General features: G+C 46.0%; 1 protein-coding gene across 1 annotated transcript in view; it reads right to left on the bottom strand.

Annotated features, from left to right (window-relative positions):
* Positions 1 to 1,097, bottom strand: part of adamts17 (ADAM metallopeptidase with thrombospondin type 1 motif, 17) — a gene marked incomplete at both ends in the record, with an annotated part of 66,693 nt that extends 65,596 nt beyond the window's left edge. The window contains one exon of the mRNA XM_080539711.1: positions 563 to 1,097. Within this exon, the coding sequence (XP_080395837.1) occupies positions 563 to 1,097 (535 nt within the window). The remainder of the gene's footprint in view (positions 1 to 562) is intronic.
* Positions 1,098 to 10,970: the final 9,873 nt, after the last annotated feature.

A 10,970-nucleotide genomic window follows, 5' to 3' on the forward strand; every position in this document is an offset into this window, starting at 1 on the left:
GAATGGTACTGAGTTCAACAGAGTAACAGCTGCAGGGAAGAAGCTGTTCCTCAGCCTGGTGGTGCGGGTTCTCAGACTCCAGTACTGCCTCCCGGATGGGAAGAGGGCAAACAGTCTGTGGCTGGGATGAGAGGTGTTGTTGTGGTTTTATATCATTTTATACTGAGAAAAATCTCTACCGTTCGGCGAATCTAGCACTCAAGGAAGGCCAATTTCCTTCCTATAAGGGATGGGCCAAGATCTGTGGCGCAGTGAATAATTCTGACTATGGACAGGGCCCATAACTTGTGCAATCACAGCTTTGTATAATATGATTGGTTCCCAAGAATAGTGACCTCATGACCAAGGACAATTCTATAAATATGAGTCCCGCCCAATGTTTTTTGCTTTTTGGCTTCTTGCTTTTTGTCTGCTACTTTCTCTCTGCGCTCATGTGACTTTGCTTAATAAAAGGCCTCTTTGGAGACAATTGATTTAAGCTCTTTGTGCTTTATAAGTTTTACTCAATCTATTAAGAATCAATTAAATCCACGACAGTGTCCCTACTGATGCCCGCGCCCACCGCAGACAAGCCTGCACTGGAGGTCCTCGATGGCAGTGAGTTGAGCACCAGTGATGTGCTGGGTGGTTTTCATCACCCGTTGCAGGGCCTTCCGGTCAGAGAATGAGCAGCTGCCGTACCACATTGTGATGCAGTTTGTCAGAATGCTCTCGATGGTGCACTGGTAGAAGTTGACCAGAATCCTAGGAGACGAGACTGAAGAAAGTCCGTCTCTCAGGAAGTACAGACGCTGCTGCACCTTTTTGACCAGAGGGGAGGAGTTGAGGATCCAGGAGAGGTCCTCAGAGATGTGGACATCCAGGAAGTAGATATTAGAGACACGCTCCACGATATCGTCGAACGCTGAGCTGAAGTCAATGAACAGCACCCTTGCGTAGGTGTTGTTGTTATCCAGGTGGGTAATGGCGGAGTGTAATGCCGTGGACACGGCATCGTCCATTGACCTGTTCGCGTGGTAGGCAAACTGGTAGGGATGCAATGTGGGGGGTGGGTGGACTTTAAGGTGAGCCAGGAGCAACCTCTCGAAACACTTCATGATGATGGGGGTGAGTGCAAAAGGGCGGAAGTCATTCAGACCGGCTGCAGCAGAATGCTTTGGCACTGACACGATGGTTGCTGACTTAAGGCATGTGGGGCCAACTGCCTGGGCCAGTGACAGGTTAAAAATGTCAGATAAATGTGCATTCACCTCACTCAAGATTGCTACTGCAATCACCATGATTCTAACTCATCTAGGAGGCCAGCCCGATATGTATCGTCTCAGCTTTACTGGGGCCAAATTGCAGTAGTAATAGTATGATCAATACTTGAGTGGGAGGAGAACCCAATCAATCTAGATGTCATCCCATTGAGCAGACCACGCCGCATTAAATCCAACCTATTGTTATCGGCATTGTTGTCTGAACTGCGCTGTCCCTTTAAAGAATCAGCCATGAGAAATAACCTTGCTTACTGAGGGGCCATATAATTGTATTGTATTTAGTCAACCCAATATTCCACCCTAAATCTGGGTCTGGTTATGTGGATAGCTCTAAGAACCCCACTCCCTCAGAAGCCAAGCTATTGGTTGTGAGTGGCTGGTATTGTTTGTTCCATCTGGTGTCTGTTTAGTTTGTTTGTTGGAGTGTATAAATGTGATGGATAGATGTTTTGTTCTCAGAGAAGCCACAGATTGGTTGACAACAATGCGGCACTGGTTCAAAAGCCAAACTCCAGACCCCAAGAGGGGGCCCTCCTCCTGCTTTGGAACCCAGAAAGGCAGAATAATAATCCTTGTATTGTTGTGCGTTACTGTATGGAAGTCTTGTTCCTGTTCATTACTTTCTCCAACACAAGCAGAGAGAAACCACAAAACCACCAATAACTTTCAAAGGAGGATTCACAAGTTCAGGAAACATGTCACACGCAGGATGGTTTCCCAGACAGACTGTAGATTAAGCCTTGTCCTGGACTCAATCTCCATCGAAGACACTGTTCAGTCTAGGATTAGTCTTAATATGGGTCCAGGAAACCGGCCCTGCATGTACAACATCCAGAGGTATAGCAGGAAAAACTGAGATAAGAATTATTCAAAGGCGCCATGCCGTATCTATATCAGGTTCCACTATCCATTTAATAAACCTTAGCCTATACCATGGTTATAACAATGTAATAACTAGGGATGCACTGATACCACTTTTTTTCCAGACCAAGTACAAGTACTTACATTTGGGGACTTGCTCATACAGTGAGTACATATAACGAGTACTTAATAATACCATTATAGTTCTAGCAATGACTTTGAAAACAGGTTCTATTTTCATCAGCTGTTCCTCACTTTCTGACTGTAACAAATGACATATGATAGGGTCTGGTGTTTTGGTTTTACAGATTATGAAAAGTGCAGATTGGAAGATTTAAAATGATGTGTCATGAAATCTGAAAATAGTTGAAGAAGATATGCTTAACATCGGAGAAAATCGCTCTTTATCAAAACAGACGCGTTTGCTACCATCGCGTTGGTAGTTAGCTAATAGCAAACAAAAAACATTGCTATGTATCATATAACTGCATGTTTAGCACATCACAACATGCTGATAGAACAGGAACATGCTAAAAAACACATAACTACACATAACTAGATGATCACACAGTCCTTTTGAATAGTCCTAAAACGTATGTTTGTTCACAAGTCATGTGTATCACTAACACTCACGTGAGTACGAAGCAGGAAGGCAGACGCTACAGTGAATCAAAAACAAGCTATAAATTATAAGTAGTAGTAGTAGTTTGCAGTCTGCTCTACTTTTGTGGTCATCATCGCTTATTCTAAAACATCTCTAAACTGCTGACATTGCTCCTCCTCTGCCTACCTGCTACAAGAGGTTACGTTGCCCTAAAGTGGTATCGGGAGCGGTTGTATCGGGGTAGTTTTACGAGTACGAGTACATGAGCACAGCATCGGGTACGACAAGTACTGGTATCGGTATCGGTGCATCCCTGGTAATAACATATACAGCGGTGCATGCCTTTATGTCCACAGAAACACAGGACTGATGAGGCACACGCACAAAAACCAGGTCAACTTCTGACCAACAGGCAGCCAAGGAGCCAACAACTCAAATATATTAGCAAATAGTAGCACAGTTTACAATATGTGCCACAGAATACTCTCAATATTCTTCTTCAATCACTGAAGCCCAGGCCTTAACAAAAATCAAGCCTACGGCCGTCAGCAGGTTAAACGAAACTGAAAATCTCCCAGAATCTTGTTAGATAAGCAAAGCATATCCCACCCAGAATGCACCAGCAGACATTCAGCTCTCAGCGGGGGGTAGGTACGTACAGTACATCACAACTGTTTGTAGTGGCTAGACCACATAATGAGACAAATAAGACAAATAACACACTGATTTGAACTGTGAAACTAACACACACGGGGCATCACAGGGGAACAATGACGCCGCTAACTCAGCGATTTTAAGCGAGAACATTGCTTGATAAACAATAACCAAGCAATTGTTATGGCCCTCGGTCTGAGGTAATTACTCCCCTTTAAGAGCCTACGTGTAATGACTCTGGAGAGGCCACACTGGCAGCAGGGAGACAGAGTGTTTATAGATCTGGTAATTACTCTCCTTTAAGAGATGTGATGTGTAATCACTCTGGAGAGGCTGACCCTAACCGGCAGGGGGGAGATCCAGTTTATAGAGGAGGGGAGACAGATACGCTACCAGCTCATTATCATCTATTGGAAGCAGAGCTACAACCTCAGTCCAATATACTAGGTCCAATACACACAGTATATTGGCTAACATATATTGGAGCTACAGTAGAATTGGCCAGATATTAAATATGATTGAATACAGTGATATCTGGAGCATATCGTCATATTTGGAGCATATTGTGATGCTGTTCTCTTACAGAAAATAGGCTGTAAAAATCTAGAATGTGCGTAACCAATACGTATGTGAATAACGTATAACGTAATAAATAAGTGCAGTTTCCCCATTCTTGCACAGCAAAGGACAGGGCGGTTCATCTCAGTACGCTCCCGGACGGAGCGACTGTTTAACAGCAATTAAAGAAGTAGTCGGGGTCAAGGCTCCTGAACCAGCAGACTGCTACACATGTAGCCACATCTGTATTTATTTATTTATTTTAAATCATCATCATTACTTTTTTGTATTTTAATATCATAGCTATAGCCATCACATTTTTAGCATGATCTTACTGTTTTTATACTATACTGTATAGGCTGTATGGCTGGCCCAGTATTGTTGTCTGTCCTTTATGTTGTGTTGTCATGTGTTGTTTTTAGAGAGTGGCGTGGCAAACTGAATTTCCCCACGGGGATAAATAAAGTATAATTGAATCGAATTGAATTGAATCAAACTGTGACGACGTGTCTCTTTGTTTCACCAGACTATTTACCACAACAGCCACACACTCAATTCTCTGCAGTTCAGTTTTTGTTTTTGTTGCTCAAGCTGGCATGCCTTCGCCATCTCGGAATGAAAGACGTTATCACATATAAGTAATATCGTGATTGGATAGGGCCCAACCCAAGGCTGCAGACACGCATTCAGAATCAGAATCAGAATTATTTGTATTGCCAAGTATATTTGCACATACAGTCCTGTGGGAATACCCAGGGGCTGTGGGGGGGCAGGATAGTCCACTTCAGAGGATTAGCTTTCCAGGCCCAGGTCTTCCAACGTACACCCAAAAATCACAATACAAACAAAGACGTTTGATCATCATCATCATGGCGTCTAATTCCAAATAGGCTCTCTTAACGAGAGGCGTTTTTCTCTGGGGTTGACATAGAAACCCAGGAGTTCAATCAGAGCGTCAGTCTAAAGGGAATTATTGAAAGCCTTATTAAGTGAAGCCTTAGATGTTGGGAGACAAGCGGGGCTCTGATGCTTCAGTAGCCCCCCTCCCCACCCCTTTCATCTGTAGAAGAGGGGCAAGATGAGCCAAGGAGCTCACTCACTTATCCTGCCTCTAATTGCTGTACTTCAAATGCACAGATACCTAGAGTACTGGACCATCCCTGTATTAGTGTGAGGGGATCGTTTAGAGTGCAGGTCTGTGCAGGTAAGACCGCTGTGTACCGTTGGGACTGATTCACTGCCGTGCTGTATGGTGTTGTATTGTGTTTCGTGTCATCGTGCTCTGCACAGCACTATTGAGGCCACTGTGAAACACCACTTTACCAAAAGGCCACTTTATTTCCTTGTCGTTGTGGGATTACTTTTTTGCTTACTTACTTACGGTGCTTATTATCATTGTGTTATTGTTGTGTTTTTTCCCCTGTATCTGAATGCTGCAATGTCAATGTTGATAAAAGTGACAGTGATGCTGATTGACTGTCGAATACGGCTGCCTCTGCAGACAGGTCAGAAGCTGAATGGTAGAGGAGGCGGCAGCACTCAAAGCAGTGGAGTATCAAGCTGCATCCTCACACAGATCTGAGATCAGTTAGGTCCCTTTCCCAAAAGAGGGAAAACTCCAGCATTCCTCCCCAGAAGTAGGTCTGAGTACAGCTGCTGAAGGGCACCGCTCTCCACTGTTGGTTTAACCTCCGTTGGGCTTTTCCTGCTGACGAGGTGACCGTCTCAGATTCCCATTCATAAACCAGGAATTTCATTATCCGAGGGCAGGATGGTCACCGGAGTCATAATAACAAAAATGTCTCCCAGTTCATTGGTCATGATCGGGGTTGAGAGGCAGGTGAAGGACTGATTGTGTGCTACGTTCCACAAATTATACTTTTGTGTGTGCCGGAGAAATATAAATCCACACTGCAGACCGCCGCAGACCAGGCCTGCACGCACACATACACGCACGCACGCTCTCTCCCAGACAGACAGACACACACACACACACACGCCTGTGTGAGCTTTCTGTGCCAAAGCACAGAAGAAATTCTTAGGAGCAACAAAAATGTGGGAAGCACTAGCCTGCATAGAGTTGAGTCTAGAGAGCGAACGAGCAGTGAGCAGAGCTGGAAGGAGTTTTTTGAATTAGGAGTCTGGAGAGTCCAGGCATTTTTAAGATTCTCTCTCTCTCTCTGAGTGCAGCAGACCACAGCCCTGGCCACAGTGTCAGTCACAGCATCTGGTTGAATCCTCAGCACCAAGCATGCCCTCAGTATGACAACAATAATAGAGGAATGTTCAACTTTCTCAGGCTGGAGGAGGGGGACAAATGTCAAGCCTGCAGAGCCACAGGGACACTCCCTGTCCCACACGTCATCACACAGCAACCACCCCTCCTCACTTCACCCTTGTCTCACCCTGTCTCCCATCTCCCAACCTCCCCATTTGTCTACCTCACCTCCTGACCAGCTCCTTCCTCACTCCCCAAGGCCAACCCCCCCCCCCCCCCCCTCCCCCTCATCTTCCTCTCCCCTCACACACCCTCACACACCCTCTGTCTCCCACCTCCCAACCACAGAATCCATCTCCCTCACCTCCCGACCAGCTCCGCAGGCCATGGGCCTGGCGCTGTCAGGGTAGCACAGCTGGGCCTTGGAGGAGGTAGAAGTTGACCCGGTGATACTCCACCCTGGTCCAGAAGTTTGTTCCAGCCTTGTTGCTCTCACACCTCATTGAACGAATCAAATGAGCTTCAAAAAAAGGTGTTTAGCTGCACCAGGTGTGTCAGTGTTGAGCTGGGACAAAAACCTGGGCCCACTGCGGGCTCTTCAGAACCAGGATTCAGGCTCACGGCTCGAACCAGTGATACAGATTAGACTGAAGATCTGTTGATAGTTTAGGTTACGGCTAGGGGAAGCAGAACGTCTTATTAGATCAACGGTTCGAGACTTCTGACTTCCTAATTCCACAAGGTATCACGGTGTCACTGCAACTAATATAGACTATAATATAATAATGTATGCCATTTAGCTGATGTTTGTAGGCAAAGCGACTTACATTGCAGTGAGTGCATACATGTGTCAGCATATATGGTCCCAGCGGGAATCAAACCAGCAACCTAAGCGTTCTTAGCGCCACTCTCTACCAACTCAGCCAAGAGGACCACTGCAACTCCAGCAGAGTAGAAACTACCCTTTTGGCTTCTCCGCCCTTCCACCCTGAGAGTCTGAGTGACCAGCTAAACCCAACAGCTCAGCACATTTTCAAACTCACTCACTCTCCTTCTCTTGTTATGTTAACATTCATACATTCCTTACAAAAAAAAGAAAAGTAAATTGGCAAAAAATGTGGTGCCGGCAAAATAAAACAAACAAACGTTGCTCAGTCACCTCAGATTGTCTGCTTCTTCTTCGCTCTCCTCCCAGCTGTTATGCAATGTGCAATATGACACAGCCCTATCCAGCCAGACACAGCCCTATCCTGCCCCTGCTGCTGTACAAAGAACACTTGAGAGAGTCAGTGGCGGGTAGGAGAAGGAGGATGTGTGTGTGTGTGTGTGTGTGTGTGTGTGTGTGTGTGTGTGTGTGTGTGTGTGTGAGCTGTGCAGTGTTCAGGATGTGGAGTTGAGTTTAATGGATATAAAGTCTGTCTCAGTCCGTATCTCTCTCCAGGGACCCTGTGGTTTGGGGGGAAACGGCCAGCGCTCCCCTCTTACTGAGGCTTTGGAGTGGGCCGCCCAGGGAAGGAGAGGAGAGGAGGAGAGGAGAGGAGAGGGAGAGGAGAGAAGAGGGAGAGGGAGAGGGAGAGGGAGAAGGAGAGGAAAGGATAGAAAAGGTAAAGAAATAAGAGGAGAAGTGAGAGAAGAGAGAGAGGAAACCAATGGAGAAGGGAGAAGAGGCAAGGGATGGAAAGGGAGGGGATGAGAATTGATAGAGGAGGAGAAGGAAGAGAAGAAAAGGTAGGGAGGAGACAGAGATGGGAAGAAAGATAAGGAAGAGGACAGGGGAGAGAATCAAGGAGGGGGGAGTGGGGAAGAGGTGGAGAATAAAGGGTGGACCGAGGTGAAGGAGAGAGGAGAGGAAAGGGTGAGAGGGGAAGGGAGAGAGTGAAAATGAGAGGAGAGAGGGAGCTGGCAGACCCTATCTCAGCCCCAGCCCCAGACCCAGGCAGACGTGAGTGCAGGGGAAAGAATTTCCAAATCTGGCACCTCGCCCCGTCCCTCTCGCCCCGAGACACCAGGTGCACACACACACACAGGCACACACACACACACACACACACACACACACACACACGTGCGTGCGCTGGATGGCTAAAGCACCTGGAGCTCTTTTACTGTCCAGAGCTAGAGCTGTGAGCTCACACACTCCCTAACACACTCATATACACTCACTGCAGTCTAGTATAGGCAGGGCTATGGGACATACACACACACACACCCACGCATAGCACACGCACACGCACACACACACACACACACACACACCCACACACCCACACTCCCACACAAACACAAACACAAACACACGCATAGCACGCACACGCACACACAAACACAAACATACACTCACCCACACATAAATACAAACACACACACACACACACACACGCACGCACGCAAAGCACACACACGCACACATACAAAGGATTCTATTTAACAAATATGCTAACTTACCATCTCAGGATTTTTCTCATTTCTAAAACCTAAAACTCAAGACTCTTATTTTCTTCTTCTTTTTTTTGTTAAAAGGGGAGGTTTCAATTACTGCTCGCGTCCCAGATATGAACATATGGAAAGAATTTATTTATACAGGTTGTCAAAAGTGCTGGTGGTCTTTCCTTGCGAGGAGTTATGTAACATTTGGGGGTTGCACGTTTTCAAGGTCAGGGCTCTATAGCTAATGACTGGGCACAGGGGAGACATTGTAGAGACGTTGTCGAGACGTTGTAGAGAAACTCGGAGGGTTTTTAAATGTCTACAAACCAGCGTGATAGCACGAGAAAAGAGCTGCGGAGTGGGTCTCCGAAAGTTGGAGCGCACTTCTTATTGTGTCTGGGTATGAAGGGATGAATGAAGTGACTGTTTCCACAAAGAAGAAAGGGAAGAATGATCAAACAGGATATCTGGCTGTTATCACGATTTGGTCCACTTCTTTCCATAAAAGCGTCAGCAGTGCGTCAATACTGTATTGTTAAGGACGCCACTAGCCAGCCACCTGTTAACACTGTGCTCCCCTAGTCTAGAGGACTCTGGCTGCCTGTTAGTTCGGTCCACTAGTCTACATGTATGTTTTTATACGAGTCGTAAGAGTATGCGGGCCGTGTTGGAAGTGACGTGACCTGGGGAGGCAGCTGGCTACTCACCAACATCCCTGGGCCAGCTCCCTCATTGACCTCACTTCGTCACAGTCGGCCAGCCCAAGAGGATGGTGGTAGTTCTCGGGGTAACAAAATAATACATAACACCAGGGCAACAAAAATGGAACACCCGGTAAACCTGTTGTTCTTACCAGCCACTTTAACGGATAGCCAACAAAGGTTTGCAAATACTATGCTTCAATTTGAAAACAAAACCTGTGCGATCTGCAGTTATGGTCACTGTTGAGTCAACATTTGTGACAACACTCCTGTTGCCCCTGCCTCCTCCAGCTGACTGTAACCTCTGTGCATCTCACTCACGCTTCTCCTGACTTTCATACAAACCTCAGTGTCTATGAGCTTTCTTAGTTACAACAACGTCTCTGGTTACAACCTAAAATAAAGTGTAAAAATTCCACTGCACGCAACAGCACGAGACAGCAACTGACACGTGACCGCAATGTGATAGAAAACATGCAGGGGGAAATATTTCGCTGTTTTTTGACAGGGATAGGCGTGAAACTTAAAGCCTACTACAGGAAGTTCGTTCTATGCAAGAAGTAATTTTCAATGCATCAAGATTCATGCTGCACGTGTTTTGTGTTAGGCTACATTTGCCTTAATATTGGTATAAAAAAAACATCTGAGAGGCTCATCCACCAGACACCTTGGATGGTAGACCAAAAAGTTAATGTTATAACACGCAAAAGAATCCCGAAGATGAAAAAAAATCCCCCCCAAAAACTCACACTTTCCTGACAGCTCCTGCCACCACACAAGGTTAGTCTCAGTGTTCACCAACACCTGTTGCCTGGCGCCGCCGCCAACTGACCTCTGAAACCTCTGGCCATGGCCACGCCCTCCCCGGGCCCCGCCCTCACCTGTCTACCCCCCCAGGTGTGGAGTGTCTAAACCTGCCTAGCCCAACTCTTCCTAACAGTATGCATCTTGTTTCGTCGGGATCCTGATCTCCAGGTATGTTTTCCGTTATGTACTGGTCTAAGATCAGCTGATACTAACCTAATAAATGAGGGGTAAACAGAACAGCATCTAGAGGCAACTTTATCCTACTCCAGATGCTGAAAAACTACAAATCCAACAACACACTGAACCGTTCAAAGGACGCCAATGCTCCTCCGAGCCATAAGCACAGGCTTCCTGTGAAGAATGGAAGGCTGGACTGGGCTAGTCTGGTCTACTACTAAAAGAATGTGAATTCCTCTCCCTAGCAAAAATCTATAATTTTGGCAAGGAGACAACAAAAGACTTGGAAAATATGCACATTATTAATGTAGGAGTAGAGGAACACATTTGCTGTGTGTGTGTGTGTGTGTGTGTGTGTGTGTGTGTGTGTGTGTGTGTGTGTGTGTGTGTGATAGCGTTAGCAGCAGGTTCCAACAGGAGCTCTCTGACTGGAGATTGGACATTAAATAAGGAAACAGCTGCATTCCTTGGGACGCCTCTTACAACACATAGAAACTGACTAAACATCAAAGGGTTGGAGGTACCTATAAATGTTGCTATGAAACCAATGATTTATTAAGTCTACTCCTCCTGAATCCGAAACAACTGTAAGTTGGAGAGATTTAAGAGAGATGGTCATGAGATAACTCTCCGATAGAAAAAGTACAGTACACAATATTTGTGATGCATGATTACATTCAAAAGAGAAAACGTTAACGTTT

Source organism: Nansenia antarctica, assembly GCF_963989245.1.
Source record: "Nansenia antarctica genome assembly, chromosome: 9".
Lineage (NCBI taxonomy): Eukaryota > Metazoa > Chordata > Actinopteri > Argentiniformes > Microstomatidae > Nansenia > Nansenia antarctica.